The 22,901-nt window shown below is 35.7% G+C and overlaps 1 protein-coding gene across 1 annotated transcript; it reads right to left on the bottom strand.

The window, feature by feature from the left end:
* Positions 1 to 14,784: 14,784 nt before the first annotated feature.
* LOC126372731 (protein toll-like) lies at positions 14,785 to 22,368 on the bottom strand. Its single transcript, XM_050018596.1, has 12 exons — positions 22,347 to 22,368; positions 21,412 to 21,608; positions 20,672 to 20,857; positions 20,268 to 20,446; positions 19,878 to 20,194; positions 19,245 to 19,432; positions 18,445 to 18,572; positions 18,259 to 18,375; positions 17,573 to 17,899; positions 16,544 to 16,705; positions 16,084 to 16,269; positions 14,785 to 15,830 (listed from the first exon to the last, which is right to left on the bottom strand). Exons 2-12 carry the CDS (start codon positions 21,488 to 21,490, stop codon positions 15,291 to 15,293), a joined length of 2,409 nt encoding a protein of 802 aa, XP_049874553.1. The 5' UTR covers positions 21,491 to 21,608; positions 22,347 to 22,368; the 3' UTR covers positions 14,785 to 15,290.
* Positions 22,369 to 22,901: the final 533 nt, after the last annotated feature.

The following is a 22,901-nucleotide window of genomic DNA, read 5'->3' as shown; positions in this document are numbered from 1 at the left end:
CGACTTGATATTGACTCAGAATCATGGTCTGAATCGTCTAGAGGTTTTGTACAAGAAAGCATATTTTGATATCGACGGGGAAGAAGCAAATACTCCTATCTTACATTTTTAGGCAAATCGACTTTTTGATGTAGTTCGTTGCGAAATTTAATTTTACGTTGGCTGGCAAGATCTCCGTTGTATATTTCCTACTTTTAGGGTGATTTTCGATGAATAGAAATAGCTCTTAAAATAAAGATTTTATATGTTGCAATATTTTTTATAAAAATATCTCCTTTCTACAGAAATAAATAACTCCTATCTCATGTTTTAATCGATAATAGCTCCTATCTTCAGAATCAAGCATGAGTCTTTTTATTTAATGGAAGATGATGGAGGTTGATGGATGATGATGGGCAATGGGCATGGCACGAATGTGTCTTTGTTTCAAAAATAAGAGATGATGGACCCAAGATCTACTTTATGGGGTGATTCGATCACTGACATTTTTCAATATTAAATTATTTTTTTCCTAAGCGTGTAGCTCGAAAACGGGCGAAATTTCAAAAAAAATATTATATTAACAAATTTGTAGACAATTTAATGTTCTTTAAATTAATATAAAAGTTATTTTCTCCAGGACGCATCGTTTTTGAGATATCACCGAAAAACTCAAAATTGGTATCTCTGACTACACCCATTCCGCAACACAAAACATTTTTTTAAAGACAGTTATTAATAAAATTTGTTTGACAAGTTAATTATTTGATATTGGATAACTGGGTTATTTATAATTATCTTTTTGTCAAAAAAATTCCCACAGTTTTAATTTTGGAGAGAAATTTAGAATAAAAAGTGAGAAGTAAATCGAACGACCAATACCATACAAAAATATCGATATTTTATATTTTTGTATGGTTTGGTAAACATTAAGTTACGGAAATGACACCATGTAGACGTGGGAATTTTTACTATGTTAACTCCATAAATAAGGACACATTCAGGAATGTGTTCCGGAACACATTCCTGAAGAAAAATCATAGGATTCCTCCCACATACTCTACGACCCCTTTATTGACCGGGCTATTGATAATGATTTTAATAAGTACCTACTTGTTGATCTCAGTTGATTATTGACTTAATAAATATATAATTCGTACTATATTGATATTTTTTTAAAATGCCAATTAAAAAACGAAGGTGCCTACTTTATCATGATCAATAATAATTTGTTAAACCTTGTTTAAGATCAAAGTTTATTTTCATTAAAAATGCTAAGCGTAGCACTTTCTTTAAAAAAGCTGTCGTTTCAGTATTTTTTTAAAACATACGATTATTTGTTATTATATTGCATGCTTTATAATAGTTTACAGTTAAATATTTACTAGTTAAATGTTGCGGCATTGCTTTATAATATCTCCTAACTTGAACATAATTTGAAATTCATTCAAAGCAATACATCCTATCTTACAAAATCATGTATAATTTACGTTAGTTTTATAGTTATTGTTTTTTTAATTATTAATAGGTTTTTGAAGCTACAGTGAATAGTTTACAAAGAGAAATAAGTCAAACAATAGGAATTTGAAGGATTAATTGCAAGTGGAAAAACCGTCTAACGTCAAAACTTTCGACCCAACACAGAAACCAATAGGCTCTAACTTACATTAACTTTAATTCCTCTATATATACAAAATTAATATTAGTTTAAAAAAATGTCTCTTGAAATAACAAAACTACCTTCAGAACATACGTTGCGCTATAATTATTAACAAAAAAGTTATTCAGTTTTTTCCTCCTCCTGTAAAGTTAGGTCTGTGTAAGATAGGAGTATTTGCTTCTTCCCCGTCGATATGATTTTTTGATTCCTGCCTGACGTTGAAATCAAGGTAACGTAGATAGATAAGTAATGTAAGTGATCCCCAGACGCAATGCAATCTCTGAAGGACTAGATGAAATAAGTTTTCTTTGAAAACTCTTTCAAGACTGCAGCAAACTTCAATGGGTAGTGCAGTGGCGAGCCAGGGTGGGTGGCACCCGGTGCGAATATTTGGGTGTCGCCCCAAAAATATGTTTTTTGACGTTACTTATTATTACTTAGGTTTGCCTCAGTCATTTTATTGCGTGTTCAAATCACATCGGAGTCACCAATTTGAGGATGTCAGCGGCGCGAGCCCGCCGAATCCCTCTTTGCTTCGTAAATTATGTTCAGTGTTCGTTCAAGTACACAACACAATTTTGATGTTTAAAACGTTTATTACACCTCACTCAGTAAGAACGTTCACCATTAACTTTAAATAAACTAACTAATCACAATAAACAGCGCACACTAGGGTTAGATCTATTTTATCGTTCAGACGCAACCAGTCATGCAGTCAGTTCTTTTTGCTCTATCAGGGGCCTGTTTAATGAAACTTACAATTGTAAATTACAACGACAATTTGATGTTCATTACGTAGCTAATATGAAACTGCAAAATATTCGTGATCACACACTCCGCAATGTACATCAAATTGTCATGGTAATTTACAATTGTACGTTTTATTAAATAGGCCTCTGGTATATTGGAAAACTCTTGTCTGACTCCCGTATGGGCGCGGGACCGCTGATTGGCCGACAGTTGGCGGCAGTTTTCAAGCTGCCACAGTATCAGTACTTGGCCTGAGGGCTCTCACTTGGTACAAAAAATTAAGGCAACAGGCCTGAGGCCAATTACTATTAACCGGGCACAAATCCTGGAAACCATATGATAGCATATATCTATATTCTCGAATTCAGTGGTTTATACCCCTAGGCAAGATGCGAACGAAATTAAATAATGACTTTTCAAACGAGGCTTGGTTACAATGGCTTCAGTAGTTTGTGATTTATCGTTAAAAAACATTTCGATAGTTTGTGTAGTTTTAATCTTTTTCACAGGTGACATCTTTAAATGGGTGCCCCCCTCTTCACCCCTTAACTACGTCATCCGTTCCTCAGCTTATTAACAAAGCTGTTATCTTCCCCAAGGGATTTTTCTATGAAGTTGAAAAGTTTACGCGAAGACGTATAGAGTTTGTAAATAATGGAAAAATATTTTTCTTCTTTAGTTATTTTTTATTGTAGAGATTTTATTTACCTGGAATTGTTTTGAAAATACAATAAACTAAATACTAATGTTAAGTCCACTTTTAGAATTATAATCTATGTGGATAGGTGCCATTATCAAAAATATTATAAAAATGTGAAAATAAACATACCTGGGGGGTGAAAAAAGCAACATCAAAGCAATTCATCTAAGAAAGCAATATTGCTATTTGACATTTGTTTGCATTGCGCACTTACTTTTATATAATATGCGCAAATGTCAAATTGCAATATTGCTTTCTTAGATGAATTGCTTCGATTTGGCCATTTTAACCCGCCTGAAGTATAGGTACCTACGTGTTATTCATAAAGCTTCACAGGTAACTCTTTAAATAAATGAAAATAGTAAATAGGTAAGTGTTAGCTATGGTTTTATAAAAAAGTGCCTGTCTATCTTTTGTCTTTTCATGTGTCTTATTTTTATTGAAAGAATCTGTCTTCCAACCTGACCTGAGGGGTTAAAATGGCCACATCGAAGCAATTCATCTAAGAAAGCAATATTGCAATTTGACATTTGCGCATAAAAAATCAAGTGCGCAATGCAAACAACTATCAAATAAATCTAATCATTTATGTAATTATAAGTTATGTACTGAAGAGTGAGTTGTGGTCAGTCCAGGGTGCATCACACTACCGCACCAGAAAAATGTTAAAAAAGGGTTATAATGGAAATAAAAAAGAAATATAGCGTAAAACAAATGGCGTTTGAAAACAAATTTGGGAATAATAGCCAGTATGTGTGTGTATTTGACTGAGGTTTTATGTTTTTTTAATGAGTTGTATGTATCACAAAGAGATGGCATACTATTGGCATGCTACCTTTTTGCATGAAGGTGTATTAGTGTATTACTTTATGCCTAAAGAGATTGCATATTATTTTGCAGGGACACGTGTTCGTATTATCAGTAAAACGTAGTGGTTACATCCTCTTTGTTTTCGGCGAGTCGTTTGACATGGCTGACCGGATACTGGGTGGCCATCGACTAATTAAAAGCTTTTACAACGCACATGTGCTTCCAAACTTCGTTTCAGTGCGTTTAATTTGTGAAATAGACTGCACTCGTATCTTTATTGATTGAATCATTATGGTAATGGTTCGTATAGTTTGGGTTAACGAACTAAACGAAACGGGATACCTGTAAGTACTTATACATGGGGTAAGTGACTTCGTAACGAATATCGAGGGGGATTCGGCTCATGATTATCTGTTAACATCAAGTGGAATTTTTCATCGGAAAAGTATATAAATGAAAATAATTTAAATAAACTAAAAAATCACGAATTTTGCGACGGAAAATTCAGAATAACTCAGAATCACTGTCTGAATCATCCCCCTCAGTATTCGGTATGATATCACTAATACCCAGTGTGTATGTAAGAATGAAGAAAAAGAGGCATGAGTTTTTTTTGACGTGACGTAATTGTAGATTTGCCGCAGATGGCATTAACAACTTGGCCGGATGTATTTATGTATGTATGTAAGTTCAGTAGGGTAAATTATTCTATACTGCCCAGGCGAAGCCACATCAACTCGCTAGGTCCTGGATTGTACAAAAACAAAATTCCAAACATAAAAACTGTTATAATAATAATTATGAAGATGGAAAATTTGAAAATCAACTGGGAAATCGATTCGAGAGCAATCAAATTATTTCGTTTTTAATTGGTTTACATTGAATTTATGGCGGAACAGTTTCCGAGATAACAAACGGCCGCTTGTCGACGGAACCATTCAAATTTTTACTCCCTGACCCGTAGAGTAACATTTTTAGGGTTCCTTGGGTAAAATGGATCTTGTAATGTTGTCTGGGCAATAAATAAATTGATTTAACCCAAAAGTTGAATCTCATCCAAAATAATGTAGTGCATTCTTCTAAAGTTATGATACGTCATGTAAGTAAATCATTGAAATTAATACTGATCGATTCTCTACATTTTACTTTGAAAATATCATAGTTTGATTAATAATATTACAACATTTTTTTGAAATTTTAAATATAGCTAGGTAAGTTATTTATTTCACCTAAATAACGCTGGCGAGGAGGGGGTGTATTTACTATACAATTCTGCCTACCCCTTCGGGAATACGTGTATGATATTATGTTATATTGTACTTTATAGGCGATTCTGTCTTAGTTACCGCAAATCTACGTAAATAAGATGTAGAAGACAAGAAAACGACGTAATAGACACTAATTCGTGTGCGCATTCGTATGTACATACATTATGATCGTAAATTACATTTAGTGCTCTTCAATTACAACATAAAGCGAATATATAGGCAATTATCTATATTGTGTGTTAAATACTGAGCGTTAAATCGTTTTAATTACAAGCAAATGGGAGTTATTTGTCACAGATAATTTGTCATTGAATACCTGCTGCTGTAATTGCATTACATTATCAACACGTGCTGAGCTACATAACATAGCTAAACTTATAATTATGTATTGTACGGTCACGAGCATTAATATGTATACACTTTGGTACCATGTCAAATTAACTTTTTTGACAAATTGAACTGTAAGTGTCACTAAATGTCAAATATGTTAGTGCGACAGAGTCCTAAAGTGGGTACATTATATTGCTCATGACTGTACACATTCATACATAATTAATGCCAAAAAAATAGGTACAAAAGATGGGTGGTGGTGATACTCCTCCCAATTGAGAAGGTCTGGTACTAAAAACATCTGTATATACACATATGTCACGTCCGTAATGCCTAATAGGCAGAAGTAGAGCCACAAGTAATTGGAAAACAACTTGCATACTCTTATAAGAAGAGGATGCAAGAACTTCCGCCCTCGCAGTAGGAATTATCCCCCACCAATTTATAACCGTATCACATTTATGTAGATAATATTATCTGCGTCTGTTAGTCAAAGCCCTCGATATGATTTGCGGCGCGATTACTGTGAAGTGTAGACCCCGCTGATATGTATATGATAAACCGTTCTGTGATTAAGTGATTGGCCCATAGATCATCTATATATTATAATGAGCCAAGTATAAAAACTCTTCTGCCGCAAAGCAGCTTTTAAACACTTTCAGAAGCTATTTGTAGTTGATAACGAGTACGGAACCTTTGATAACCTAAAGCCAACTCGCTTTAGCGTGTTTCGTAACGTAAATGAACCACTTACACCGGTAACAGCCATTTGAACTGTTGAAAATTTGAGTGAGAGCGAAGTTGTAAACAATATAAGTACTTAATTATTTTATTAGGCATAAACCTAAAGAATTATTTTAGTACTATAATAAAGTAAAAAAATAATAATCACAGAGTAAATTCCTTTAACAGTAAAATTAATTTAATTATTTTTCTTATTTATTCATGCATAAATTCTTTTGTGAATATTTTGTTTTAATTGTCATCTTGCAACACATTTTTAGAGTATTTGTATGAGCGGGGATGAAGAGCGGCAATCCGACGGCCTCATGGATTCCTTCGGTTTATGCGGTTGCATTATCTCGTTCTAGCAAATGACGGTTCTAAGTGACAGAAAAGGGTAGAAGACTGTAGCAGAGTACAAATTTTGCACATACTGGCCTTTCGTTCTGACCGTCAGTCATTTTTAATTTCGAAATTCTTATTCCATTCCGCATTTCCTTTCATTTTGCGCTGACTCATTGCATCCCCGACCTTCATAAGAAGAACAAATATATTATACTGTTTAGATCTGGCCGTGCCCTCTAATTCTGGATTTGTTTGTGAAGTGTTATTAATAAAGTATATTATATGTATTTATTCCTGTTGAATTTTATAAGTTATTTTGTCATCATTTATCATCAACCATTCCTCTACTCTGCCGGCACGTCGGGATATCATCCTCACCACCCAGCGTGCCGCAAGAAACAAAGTACGGTACCATTCTGCCAGATGTGTCTAAAAATAAAAGTACTTTAGAAAAATGGCAATAGCATTTGTCAGTCGGCTTTTGCTACACGTAACTAAGTTTGCTCGAAACATTTTCTGGCTGTGGCTTTTGTAACAGGACAGTACATCAATCAAGGCACACTACTCGTGTTTTGTTTTTTGTAAAATAACTCTGGGGATAGGTCTGCACTGTATTTCGTTTTAAAACGAACATTCATGCGGGAATTGGACAAAGAGGATTATTAATTTCCAGTAAAAAGGCGCAAAACTTATGTACAAAGAGTGATATTACCTAACCATTGGTGCTAATTCCTGTAAATACCATCTAATTTTATTTTAAGTTATATCTGTCATTTTCTTATCCGCCGAAAAGGAAAGGGACGGGTTATCGACAAGCATAAAATTTATGGAACACACGTCAATTTTAAGTACAAATCTAAACCAACCGTCTAAAAATTTTACATCCGTCAATAACCCGACACAGTTAAGTAGACAGCACGTCAAACGGATTGCATACCAGCGACGTACCTTTTGATTCGGCCGGGTTATTCATTCATTTACTCATTCTTCCTAAAATTAAGAGCTGTGAATCATCCGTCCCTTTCCTTTTCGACGGATATGAAAATGACGGATATAACTTAAAATAAAATTAGGCGGTGTCTGCAGGAATCGGGGCCTTTATGCAGATAAGACCAGAGTACAAGAAAGAACAATTTGAAAAAGAAAAGCACCCAGTGTCTTTACTATTGAAGAGTTTTTGCAACGGGAATATTCCCACTTTGGGAAAATTCCCGGGAACGACACATTACTGTTCATACCTATAGATCTCGATAGCCTGATGCCGACACCGCCGGCGTGGTCGACGATTTTCCTCAGTCAGCGCTTATCGCTATCGGCTCACTAAAGTCGATTAATTTTTTTAAGTAAATATTCGCTCAGACGACGTTTTGAGCCAAGGTTCGCGCCCAACTGACCGTCAAGCCTGTTATCTTTAATTTTGTACCGGGCTCATCCGGGCTTTTAAGCCCTCAGCGCTGCCCATTTTTCCGGCAAATCTATAATAAGTCACGTCAAAAAAAACTAAGTATATCTACCAATCGGCAATGGGCTGGTAACCTGACGCCATATATGCTTCATTATACTCGCTCCTTGTTCGAGAGGTTTTAAACAGTGTAGTCTACGTCTTATGCTCCAGCATCGTCACAATTTTCAAAGCTCATATCCAAAGCTAAAAAAAAAAGTTAGTTTCCCGCTTCCTGAACGCAGCTGTCAACTAATGTCATTACGGTTTTTGTGCACCGGCGCGTCACTTCGCCTCCGTAAATAAACTAATTGAAAACTAATATTTAATACAAAAACATGATTGATATAGTGCGAAAAATCTGTTACTTACATAATCAAGTGCTTTTTTCTCTAAAAAAGCTAGAAACAGTACCAAAGAAAAAATGTGGATGACGACGAGCGTAAGTTCTTTTTGATAAAACAAAACGTGGATTATACTGGTAAGTCTTAACATTATCCATCTACTAAAACAAGAGAAGATATAATTATGATCAATTCAACTTAATTCCTTTTATTGTCGAAAACAAATTACTTTTTTTTGAGGTTATAATTTTATAATCCTAACATTCGAAGAAGTAACTTAAGTTGGTACTTATTACTAATAAAAGTAACTAGTTTTATTAACAGAAATAATAATAATATTAAAATTGTATCGTGTTCGTGTTATAACAGTGATTTAAAAGTTATACTTTATTCCGATGTTGATGTTGTTTAAATTCGCCTTATATAAGGCAGGCAAAGATCTCAGGACTATACAGTCTTGACTTTAGTGATTTAATATTCGAAAATCACGATCAAAATAGGCCTAAGCCTTGTCTTCATTCCCTGATTGCCGCGTTTTTATTTTCATTTGTCAAAAAAAATAAAAAAAATTTTGTTTCTTTTTGTAATTGTGTTCTTGGCTTATGTTGCGGTTGATAACTTACTATCAGCGAATGAAATGAGCAGTTTTATTATAAAACAAAGAGAACCAGTGAAATATAACCGCAGAATGGCATAGAAAAGTAAATAATTAACTCGGAAATAATTTGACAAGTTCAGATAATTAGATGACAGAAGCACTTCATGTTCACCCTGTTCATCAAGAAGTACCTATGACACAGTAGTACTCAATATCACAGAGGTCATCTACACCATTGGTAGACAAGATACATAACTTATTCAAGATAACACTTAAAACATTTAGAGGATTATAATTGGTTTACTACAAGATAACCATACTTAAAAATGATATTATATATATTATAACAGTACATAATCCCTTCTCACAGTCTCTGTTAAGTGGTGTTAATAATGTTATCTTCTCCGAATGATACTTACAATATAAGATGATGATAATATACCCTAACAATAAAAACAGAAAGAGTGTTAAGAGAGTACAGGCAAAAGATAGCCTTATTATAGTAAGCAATTCCTTCCAAATTACTCTAATCTTATTATAATTCAAGCTTCCAACGTATGGGTGATGATTATTGGTACCAACCTAACCAACAAGAGAACACCACTTGGAGAGTCACCTAGTTAAGCACTAGTAGTGAACTGTCTGACTAGAGAATAGACAGACTATTTGTTTCCCTTTAGAGCTATCACAATAGAGGATAGACAATGGACTTGATGTATCAACCCTATTAACATAAAAATCAACCACTAAGACCATTGCTAAGCGCTAATATACCTATTTTACATTTCCATACCTAGAGCTATCACTTAGAGGATAGACAATGGACTTAAAGGCACAATGCACATAAGAGCTACCATTAGGAAGGTCGCCATTGATAAGCGATAATATACCTATTTGTCATTTCCATACCTAGAGCTATCACTTAGAGGATAGACAATAGACTTGAAGGTATCAATGCAATGAATGTAAGAGCTACCACTAAGAAAGTCGCCATTGACAAGCGCTAACATATCTATTTCTCATTTCCATACCTAGAGCTATCACTTAGAGGATAGACAATAGACTTGAAGGTATCAATGCAATGAACATAAGAGCTACCACTAGGAAGGTCGCCACTGACAAGCGCTAACATACCTATTTCTCATTTCCATACTTAGAGCTATCACTTAGAGGATAGACAATGGACTTGATGGTATCAACCTAATTAACAAAAGATCTACCACCAGGAAGGTCGCCATTGCCAAGCGCTAATATACCTATTTATCATTTCCATGCCTAGAGCTATCACTTAGAGGATAGACAATGGACTTGAAGGTATCAACACAATGAATGTAAGAGCTACCACTAAGAAAGTCGCCATTGACAAGCGCTAACATACCTATTTCTCATTTCCATACTTAGAGCTATCACTTAGAGGATAGACAATGGACTTGATGGTATGAACCATATTAACATAAGAGCTACCACGATTATGGTCGGCATTGGCAAGCGCTATATACCTATTTCTCATTTCCATACCTAGAGCTATCACTTAGAGGATAGACAATGGACTTGATGGTATCAACTCAAATAACATAAAGCTACCACTACAAGTATCGCCTTTTGCTAAACGCTAGTAGATAGCTAGAACATAGACCAACTATTTTTTATACTTTTATTTCCATGTTTGGTTTGTCACTTGAGGAATCGAAGATAAAGACTAATGCTGAGAAACAATAGACTATTATGTCAAATTGATTATTATAAAATAATGAGAGTACAAATTCTGAAGAAATAACCGACAATTCAAAACCTAAAAGCCTCTGTTCTATTAATCAACCTCAACTGTGCTAGAAATCAAAGTATGTAATGTCAGAGATTACTTTCAAAAGAGATAACTGTACACAAGACATGGTTAGAGAATACTGCTATTAAATTCTTTCAACCAACATCATAAAATTCAAATAGCACATAAATAATAATGAATAACATTGCCCGAAGAGTGAGTAAACGAGATAGCAACAGGATCTGTGGAACAGAGACAACAGTATCAGCAGGCAGCCCCACAGCCAACAGCATGAACAGAAAGCCCACAAGGAACAGTATCAGCAGGCCGCCCCACAGCCAGCAATAAAAGCAGTGATGCAACCAGTCATGATCAGCAGTGCTATAACCAGCAGTACCAGCAGCCCTACAGCCAGCAGTAGTAGCAGAGCTACAACCAGATGTATTAGCAGTCTCACAGCCATTAGTATCAACAGTGGCCCAGGCAGCAAGGCCGTTTAAGAATAATACCTCATGAGGAGGAAGAATTCCCTATAAAGTTATAATGGAAAAATTTGCACAAGCAAATATATTTTTCAAAATTCTGGTAAAATTAATTCCGAATGTCTATCACTAAAAGTTTTAGCATTATCATTAAGACATGGGATTCAAATCCTGTCTTTGTTAATCAGGAATAACAATACTAATCTCAGTATAAATTGGGGTACCTACCTGATAATATTATAACTTCAATGAAAATTTCCTTGAAGTATTACATTCGAAATTGTAAAATATTGATACCTAGTTCGGTTAGATAGAATAGTTGCCCTTTTTATTATTAACTCATAGGTGAAAAGGAAGGAAAAATAGTTCATTAGTAACATATAACTTACATCACCATTAGCGTTTTCTCTAAATTATGTTGTTGTAGATTTATTATGTTGTTGCTGATCAGCCCAAAACACAGTTTACAATTAATATAAAAATTACAACAATAATGTCCCTCCACTTAATCAATCGGAACCAAACTGCAGTGGAGAAGTAACAATAATATTTTTCATGATAAATATATGTTTATCTTATTTTTCGGTTAGTGTTGTAACGTAAATCAGGCAGGTCCCTTCACTAAATAACCTGACATATTAAATCTTCAGGATGGGTACGAGAAGTGAATCCCTGTGCAAACAACAGGATCATGTTAAGTTAGGTTAAAGGAAAGGATGATTTTTACGAACGATGATAATATACCTACACGACCGATAATTAATAAATTAATGTTATCCTTATATGTAACTGCACACCTAAGGGTAAAATATGTTTTATTCATTTATTTATTTTTTCCAGTAAATAATAGGACGTCACTATTACTGTCCTAAAAACAAATTCAATAATTATTACACTAAAGAGATAGCTGCGTAAACAATGTTACGTGTGTTAATGTGTTGTGTGCACATTGTTCTATCATCTGATTGGTGGGTGAAAGGTTGCATAGAGGAATAGGAAAAAAAATCCACAACAAGTTATATTTATTATTACCACATAAAAAAATATACTAAATATTATTACCAAGCCCATATGGTCGATATTAGGTAATACACAATAACTTGGGCTCAGGTAATCTATTTTAATAAAAACAAAATCTTAATTATTATGAAGATAATTATCACACAAGTACATAATGTAAATGCACTTCCCCTCTTTATACTTTCAGCCTCATTTAACAATATCTTATTATAAAGAGGAAAGTTTAGTTCAGTGGTTCTGAATATTTTAATGAAAAAGGTCATTTGAATAAATGTATCGAAATTCTTACTTGCACTTATATTTGTATTTTCTCTAATCAATTTGACATGTTGTCTTAGGATTCATTTAACTACTCAATGTCGACAACAATTGCCAACTTAGCACAGGATGTTACAATCAATCTTGTGTCTGGGTGCCCTCGTCATTACCCGTTCTTCTTTATGTATTTCTTCTTCTTTTATGTATGTAAACAAATAATGTGTAACTTTGATAATTATTGTAGCCCTTGGTATGCCAATGAAAAATGAGTGTTATACTATATGATGAAGTCTCACAGTCCTTTCGACTATAACTATCGTTGTTGTTCAAGAGCTTCGGAAATGTGCTCTATGGTGAGGTCCCTGTGAGGCTCTTATAGCCAATCTTGATGTTGAGCTCATTCAGAAATTTGTTCTTGTGTAGTTCTTTTGTTGTGAAATTGATAGTAATGTGAAATAGGTATTTAATGTACTTGCTCAACTTCAACTTAATTATTTAGAACTATGTATCTATTCTAGTACAGTATAGTATAACCATATATTATATAACATACATAATATCGATTCCATTCTTGAGAACTGGTGAAACTTGTTTAGCGAACAGTTATTATTCTTATTGTTTTTTACATGATAATATCAAAACGTTTGGTGGAACGCCGCGCTGAGTTTATCAGGCGACGGCTGTGCCTCTCACTGCCTTTATTGGGATTAAAGTCATGGGCAGCTTAATTAGCTTTCGTGATAACAATGTACTTTATTAATTAATGAATAATCATATTATTGGTACTCGTTTCAATTTAAATGTTTCATTCCCAACTAAACTTTGAACATCTACACTGTTTAAAACCTCTCGAACAAGGAGCGAGTATAATTATGAGATTAAACGAACTTACCTGTAAGTGAAGTTCTATCTCAATTATACGAAGCTCCTTGTTCGAGAGGACTCCCTCCCTTCAATTTTAATATCCCGCCCTAAAGCTTCCACAGGTGATGGAGTTGTCCATGAAACATGCTTTAAACATAATGACATTAGTTGACAGCTGCGTTCAGGAAGCGGGAAACTAACTTTTTTTTTTAGCTTTGGATATGAGCTTTGAAAATTGTGACGATGCTGGAGCATAAGACGTAGACTACACTGTTTAAAACCTCTCGAACAAGGAGCTTCGTATAATTGAGATAGAACTTCACTTACAGGTAAGTTCGTTTAATCTCATAATTAAGTCCATTTAGGTAGTTTCTTCTCTCCTTCTTTCGCTTATTATCTTTTAAATAAGTAGTTCTAGTGAAGACACAGCCTAGCTGACCACACTCTGGTGCAATGCGGCATCTCCACTGATTACCATTGAATTTTTCATCCCTCTCTGCACTGTATACATTTGAATTTCTACCTAGTTTGGCACGCTAGCCAGAGTGAATGCCATCCGAGACACATAAACACGCCGTAAAAAAGCACATGTCATGAGTTATCGAACTGAAGGACAATAATTAAAAGAAACATAACATAAGGTCCTGACTATATCCCATTAGGCTAGTTTCCAACTAGTGAAATCAGTTACTTTTTACTTAACGTCAAAACACGAAATTAAGTACTATGGAATTTGTACGCAAAAGAAACCTGTGACGTCATAGAAAAACGTGATAAAATGTCGCACTTATTATATTAAAATTCATAAATAAGTTAGATAGAAAAAAGAAAATGTTTTTCGATAGGTTTATATATGTCTTTATTTGGTAATCATAATTTATCTAGAACCTAGTACGTGTACTAGTACGGGTCGTGACCCAGAGGTACATCCAGCGCCAGATAAACTAAGTACCCACACCTTACCAAGCTTTTTGAATAAATAAATTATTATAATTAAAAGGAAAACGAAAGGAATTAAAAGGAAACAGCCTCCGTGGTCTAGTGGTTAGAGCGTTAGGCTCACGATCTGGAGGTCCGGGTTCGATTCCCGATGGGGACATTGTCGAAATCACTTTGTGAGACTGTCCTTTGTTTGGTAAGGACTTTTCAGGCTTGAATCACCTGATTGTCCGAAAAAGTAAGATGATTCCGTGCTTCGGAGGGCACGTTAAGCCGTTGGTCCCGGCTATTAGCCGTAAAAACACCTCCACCAACCCGCAGTGGAGCAGCGTGGTGGAGTATGCTCCATACCCCCTCCGGTTGATTGAGGGGAGGCCTGTGCCCAGCAGTGGGACGTATAAAGGCAGTTTATGTAATTAAAAGGAAAAAAAAACACGTAAAATACTTGGCGAAAAGAGAAACCCATGGAATGGACATAGGTCAATAGCATTTAAATAAACGAATAATTCGATATAGATCTCGTTAATTAACCCATTTCCCTACCGACATCGAGAGGGATTACCCTAGCAACAATTACCTGCAAAATAGAACATTCTAACTTAAAATATAAAATGGGAAATCCTTTGTCTCCGTTTGGTATTAAATTTGTAATTAACGTTTATTCACAGACAATGGATATGGCTGGCACTCGAACCACTCTGACATGAGACTTAAATTACAAAGAGAACGATTTTATTTTAAATTTATAATTAAATATATTCCGTTTATTTTCACCTTATAATCTCCCCTGAGTGAACCTTGTCAGAATAATAATGAAAGTGCAGTCTATTGTTTTGTAAAACTACTTATTAATCGTGTAAATCAGTAAAATAAGAAAAATAATGTGCACATTTACTTTCTGGCTGAATTCGCTCTAGGAGGAAATCAAAAAATCATCTAATACATATCGACTAAATGTATTAGGGCAGTCTTACACATTATATTTACAGTTGCCAGTATTTCATTAAGATTTCGTCATCCGTCTGGATCTCCATTTAGACTTCCCATCTCCAAGTTATCCGTAGGCTCTACTTTCCCATCAATATGCGGAAGAGCATACTTCAACTTATCCCAGAACCACTTTTCCCCCCACTTGATATAGGTGTTGCTACTCAAGTACCCCTTCAGCTCGTCGTCCACTTCATCAAGTGTTACATCTTCGAGCATCAGCGCAATGATCCGTGGTCTTCCTTCTTTCAGGGTACTGATGTGTGCCATTCGGAATTCGAGCATCCCCCAAGTGGAGGCTAAGAAACTCTTCGATATTACTATGATGGTTCGTCGCGACTGTTGCACGGATCGGGAGATCTGAGCTGGGATCCACTCGCCGGCTACCCAGTCGCGATAGTGGATGCAGAGGCGATATCCGTACTCTTCGAGCTCAGGAAGAAGTTCTGTGCAGACGAAGTCGTCGTCTTCGTGAGCGAAGGATACGAAGGCGTCGTACGGACGGTCCGCGTCAATTTCTTCTTCATGCAACCACCAGGGACAGCATCCTCGGGCGAATAGGAATACCTGCACAGGATTTTATTATATTACACTATACTAACTCTAATTTATACTTATTATTAATAAAGTATACAGCTTAGTGCGAAAGAAACGTATCAGGAAAATGAAGATATTTTTCTGACAGCTGTCAAATTAATCGAGCTATATTAAATGGAGTAAATAAATCATTTTTCAGTTAACTTTAATACATTCTCGCGTTCATTCTTGCTACTTATTTTACCATAGTCTTATAATGTTGCTTAATAGATGATAATTTTACCTTAATTGGTCGCTCGTACCGAAAGAACACTGCTGCACCAAGGGCGACTATAGCACTCACTCCTAGAAAAAACGCTGTGATGATCCAATACAACGGATTAATTGGTTCTGCACAGAGTAGGTCCAAGTCTACGTCATTGATAGGAGTCCCGTCACTGACACACGTTAAGTTCTCATAATCTTTTACCTGTTGAATGATTTATGATGCAAGCAGTTTTACTAATTGATATGAAATAGAATAGAATTGTTCAGCCCAATTTAGCATAACTCAATGCACACGTGAAGATAGAGTTAATTGTCATAAATAAAAAAATGGTATATTAATGATGCACTAAGTTGTACGAATGAACACGATTCTAAATTGTAATTTGAAATAATTTTGCTATTTTCTGCCAGGGTTGTAAAAAATATCAGAAACTGAAAAAGCAGCAAATTGTATGGAGAACATGATTGAAGATTACTTGATGCTGATGCGTCTGCAGAGCTTGAATCAATGGTAAGTTCTCACAATCGCAAACGAAAGGATTTCCGGCCAAGTGTAGGCGCCTCTCGCTCACATTGAATAAGGCTGTCACAACAGAAACATCTAGTTTTGATATGTGGTTATCCTTTAAATTCAATTCCTGAAAGAAACAGGTATTTTAACTAGCTGTGTACCTTTGACCATTATAGATGGCGATACGACCACCTCGACCATCACGTTGGTCTAACAAAAAGGTCTTCGTGGATTGGATTCATGTGGATTGTCTTCGTCTAGATGTGGAGATCAACTACCGACCTCATCATCCCTTGTGTCAGGGTTATTATTGAGCCGCCAAAGGCCCCTGACATGGCTCATGTAACGACTACTTACAAAATATTTAGTTGTATTTAGTTGCACCTCTGACTAATCCCTCTCCACTATTTGTGGGTATTTCCAACTACGTATATTTATCTAGTCGTATATAAATACATACATAAACTCAAGGCTATTTCCCACCGGGGTAAGCAGAGACTATGGAATTCCATTTTCTTCGATCCTGACACACTTCTTTTGTTTCCTCCACATTCATCAATCGTATCATACACGCATGCCGGTTCAAAGTTGATAGTACTAAACCTTTTCTAAGGACATCTCCAATTTAGTGAACGTACGTCCTTCTAAGTCTTCCTTTGCCAGTCCTACTATCAACCTTCGCTTTATATTTATACGCTTTCGTAATCTTATTATCCTTCATCCGCTCTACGTCTGCAAACCAACTTAACATTCCCTTCTCACTCTTAGTCACTATATGGTATTTTACACCACATCTCTCTCTCTTATCACACTGTTTCACACTCTCACTCTACGTAGGTACGACCTCATTTCGGCATTAATCCTACTTTCATGCTTCTTCTGATATACCCAACATTCACTACCGTACTGCTTACTGCTAGTTGTGAGTTTATGTTATGCTGGGATAAACCTTCACACCGCTAGATATTTTTGGATAGGTAAATAGGACCCTTACCATTAAGGTTTCTGTGATATCAGAAGCAGTGATGTTCTCAATACGATTTCCAGGGGCGATGAATTGTTTTAATCCTGGTATCCGAACTATTTCTGTTTGTTCACCAGCACACTCCGCGGCAATTGTGTCATCTTTCCATGATTTGCGGCACACACATCGTTGGCATTTAAATTTATCACACTCTACACTGTCAACGGGGACTGCTTCAAGAGGTAACAGTTGGCAGTTCGCCTTTAAAGATAGGCGTTTGTCTCGAATCGCGCGCGCTAACCACGCATAAGAGCAATCACAAGGCAACGACAACTGCACTCCAGTCAATTTTAATTCCTAAAATAATAAATATTGAGAGTTATTGAGGACAGAAGAGGCAAGATGATTGGACACGTAATAAGACACGTCGAATTAATTAAAAACGTCATAGAAGGGAAGCTACTAGGAAAGATAGGAATGGGAAGACCAAGAAGAGCTTACAAGGAACAGTTTAAAGAGAAGATGAACGTCGTGTCTTATAAGGCGGTGAAAGAATTGGCCTTTGATCGACAAGAATGGAGAATGCTACACCGACAAGAGCGTGGTCTTAAATTAATGGTGATGATGATAAAGGTAAAGAGTTAAGTTGAGTTTTGGCTGTGTCATAATCACAATTTTCTTATAAATTCTACACTCAAAATCATAAATGTACTAACCTCGCGACCGCTCAACAGATCATAGTGCGTTTTGTCAAAATCTATTTCTTGAATAGGAGTGCCAATGAAATTAATTTCTTTTAAGTGTTTAGCACTTGATAATGGCAGTCTCTGGAACTAAAAGGAGCAAAATTCTTTATTTTTTGGTAAATTCTTAATTAGTTAAATCCACATTTTTTTCTATACCTGTAGCTGTGTTATGCGGTTTTTGCCAAGATCGAGGTATTCTAAAGACTCAACGTTAAGCATTTCATCAAAACAGAGCGTCGAAGTGGCTGTGTCAGCGAATGACAAACGCTTCATTGTTGGGATATCTGCAACATTATACATATAGAACATGGGCTGAATCTAGCAGATTTATAATTCTAGAAATTTCAAATTTATAATTCCAAAGAAGTTTCTCCATGCAAAAGATAAAATCGTGAAGGGAGGAACTGGCAAATATAACTGCTACATTACTGTACTACAACTGTCTACTATTACTGTACTGTGTACTTGTTAGTAAGTAGTAGTATTAGTGTAGTAATGGCCGCTCGATAGTATTATCCATAGCAAACGATCTCATCATCATCATCAGCCCATTAACGTCCCCACTGCTGGGGCACGGGCCTTCCGTATGGATGGATAGGGAGATCGGGCCTTTAACCATCACGCGGGCCCAGTGCGGATTGATGGTTATTAACGACTGCGAGCACGGAGGAGCTCGAGATGAAAACTTTTTTGTGGTCACCCATCTTATGACCGGTCTTTGCAAAAGTTGCTTAACTTCAACAATCGCAGACCGAATGCGTTTACCGCACCACCGAGCTCCTCAAGCAAACGATATAGCGATAGATTATCGGAAGTCTATAGCTGAAGAAAAGCCGATAGAATCGGTCGATATTATATTTTTATCGATTTTTTAGATTAATGATATTGTTCTTGGCGAACGTAGCTTGGAGAGTCTCTCTTTGTAAAACTATATAATATAACAGGAGTATAGTTACTGCTGCCGTCCATAATCTTATACTGGTGGGTATCATCTTGTTCGCACATGTCGAGAAGCTTATTGCTGGCTACGGTAAGGTTCACCAGGGTTGTGCTTTGCCACGCCATGAGACTCGCCACGTCTTCACAGCTGACTAACTCGTTGTTGGATAGGTCCACGTCTTGGAGTTTCGGCAGGGTTTCTTGGCTAAAACACAGGACGTTAGGATTCTCATGCAGATCGGATAGGAGTTTACCACAGCAGAGTTCAAGGTGGCGAAGGATGAATATTTTTAAGGATGAAAGCTACACCAGAGGTACACCCTTCCTAGTAACTACTTATCCTGGACAGCTTACACGATGTAACATCATTCAGGTACTTACGTACAGTCTGTGCGCAAAGTTATATAAGTATATAGACTTATAAGGGATTTGTTAGCACATGTGAATATTTGTTGGTCTAACTGAATTTGTTGGTGAGGTGTGGGTACTTAGTTCATCTAGCGATGGATATACCTCAGCAATCGTAACTTACCATCAGGTAAGATCTAATAGGGCGCGGTGTAAGATTGAAGTACTTTCAGAAGTTAATTTCTGCGTTCCTTATCATCACATCAAAAACACAGAAAACAATTTAAATCAAAAAATCTTACAATGAAATATATTTGATCCCATTATGGTGTATAGTCAGTTTCCTTAGCGCTTTCTGGTCTTTCAGTAGGTTTGATGTCAACACCTGGTTGAGTTTGCACTTGTACAGGGTAAGTTCGGTTACTGAAAAGGCTCCATCTAAAACTCGGGCTGAATCTTCTATTTTAGACATCTGCTTCAAGGTCAACGACCGAAGTGATTTGCATCTCTCTAACCACATTTCTGGAATCATCGATACATCCCACCACACCAACGTAAGCCGTTCCAAACTCGAGCAATCACCAAATTCACCCAAAGATACGCCTCCCGTTAACTGCACCTGTAAATTTAATATACGGTTTAGGTCCCGGATATCAAACCACGTGTTTAGCCTTGTAACAATATTTAATTACCTCTCTCAATAACGTCTTAGGCATTTCCGGCAACTGAACAAATTTCAAACGCAGAACTCTCAATTTCGTCATTACAGTCAGTATAGCCGTATTGAATACACTTTTTCCATCTCCGTAGGCCTGTATATACAGGCTTTCCACGTTTAAGTTTTCAAATTGTGAAGGCTCTAGCACTGAATCTAAGAAATTAAACCACTATTAAGTAAAGAGGGTAATTTTTATTAAATACGTCTTCTTTAAGGGAAAAAAGTAATAATTTAAAAGACCACGAAATAATAAGGCAAGTGATATGTTTTGAAAGGGACTCAGCCGAGAGATTTCTTTTTTTACACTTTGAACACGTCAAAATTCAGCTATCTATATATCGATAATAAAAGTAAGTACTTTCATGTCAGTAATTATACCTTTGTTAAAATCAATCTGAAGTTTCTTAGGAATCATCAGCCTTAATGATTGAATCATTTCAGCAAATACGATTTTTGGTGTGACACATCCCATGTTGATGTATATAAAGTCGTAGTAGGTGGTTGTAGCGAACACAGACTGGTCAGGAGTCTCGTTTGTGCAAGTGAAGGTAAACATTGGATCGTCTAAAATAAAATAGAAAACAGAATCTGTGAGACTTAAAGTGATAAAAAAGTAATTGAGTAATGAAGAAATCTCTTTCTTAGGGATAAGCTTACCTGTACTGTCTGTTTTCTTTGTATGTTTATTTCGTCTGTTCTATTGTGCACAAATAAATGAAATACAGTTGCCAGATCCAAATACCAGGTATTCACCAGATGGATGACATTGTGAGCACTGAGCACAAGATTGAGGGAAGATCGAGGAAAGATCGAAAGAGGATTGATGGAGTACCGAGGGAGAATTGGGGAAGGATCCTGGAGGATCAAGGATCATCTGAAGTGGATAGAGATGAACTGATGACGATGTTAAATTCAGTGAAGATAGTTCTCAAAAATAATAAGAAGTAACTGACTAGTAGGGTCTCAATAATAATTAACAATTTCGAAACTCTAAATTTTAAGTACAAATGTATATTAATGAGATCCCAATAATAGAAGTTTAACAAATTTCGAAACAAGTGGGTAGACGATTGAAACAAAGATAAATGATAATATGCTAATATTGAATTTGTACTTACCATTGAACTCCATAGATTCCAAAGCTTCGATTTGCAGAAGCAATAAAAAAACAAATTTCAGGTTGTTAATAAGCATCATTGTTATTTGTTCACCATTTATATGTTCATTTTAATAAACGTGTTTGATACCCGTAATATCGGATTATGGTATTGAATGACTAGCCGTTTATTTAATATTATCCTTGTTCTGTATTTCGCTGTAAAAAATTAGGTAGTGAGCATAATGTTGGTACTAAATGTACCTGTTTTTATTCATTTTGCTTATTATCTGTGGCGTTTGTTTGTAATTACGTTATACGTTCCGATAAAAATACTTGCATACGATCTGACTTTGTCAATACTGTCTTGAGTATTGACTGTTAATAAGATTCTTTCAAGGTAAACAATACGGTCTAATATTAGGTACAAAAGATTCCCTTCGTAATGACAGTCAAAAGAGTAGGTAGGTAGTTTGTAGTACTTCAAGTTGTTACTTGTAGGTACACAGTACGTCCATTAGGTGCAATTGGAATTGTAATAAACTCAGAATAACCTAACCTTGTTCCCTGTACGGTCACGAGTACTAATATGTATACACTTTGAAACCATGTCACATTAATTTTTTTGACATATTAAACCGTAAGTTTCATTAAAAAATGTCAAGTATGATAGTGCGACAGGGTTCTAAAGTGGGTACATGATATTGCTCATGACTGTACACCGAATTACGACAAATGAGAGCTTTCTGACCGTCAGAAATTGTGATTTAATAACTTAAAGTAGAAATGATAAAATATACTTATCTTTTCATTAAACGTTTGTTTTAATATTATTATCACAACAGAAAGGAGATACATTCTGCAGGTCGTACTGTCACGATAATTTTACTTGTTTTTTTGTCATTTTTCGTTTATAAATAGCGAAGTCACTAAATAAAATCAAACGCTGGTACCTACATAATATTAATTACGAGCGCCTCACATCATGGAGAGGTCAAAACTGCGATCTGCGACCATACCGGTCATACCTTATTGGAAGTCACGTGGCGAATTAACAGGTTTGCAAGCCTTGCGCATAACAAATCGAATGCAAAAAAATCGTATTACATAGCATAAGCTTACGACTACAGGGGTAGTCAGAGGTACAACCATCGCTGAACGAAGTACTCATTCCTCATTGAGCTTTCTGTTAGGTTAGACCAACGTGATAGGCGGTGAGCCGTGTCGCCGTCTATAAAGGTCGACCCAACTGTGTTAGTGAAAATAATAACTCTTTGGTGAATATAATTGTGTAAAGCAGATTTATGTCCTTTACGGTGAATTTAAGAATTATTTATTACTGTTAAACTTTTATATTATTATAAAGTGTTTGTGTGAATAATCCTTTGTTTGACATTCAATTATATTTTTTCTATTTACTTGTTTAATGAGCTTTATCACAAGTAATTTATTTTTAACTAATTCCGATAATCGAGTATTTGTTGTTTTACTGTTACGTGAATTACATGCGAC

Source organism: Pectinophora gossypiella, chromosome 14 (genome assembly GCF_024362695.1).
Source record: "Pectinophora gossypiella chromosome 14, ilPecGoss1.1, whole genome shotgun sequence".
NCBI classification, from domain to species: domain Eukaryota; kingdom Metazoa; phylum Arthropoda; class Insecta; order Lepidoptera; family Gelechiidae; genus Pectinophora; species Pectinophora gossypiella.
The sequence above is the reverse complement of the archived record's forward strand: the minus strand, read 5'-3'. Positions and strand labels throughout refer to the sequence as shown.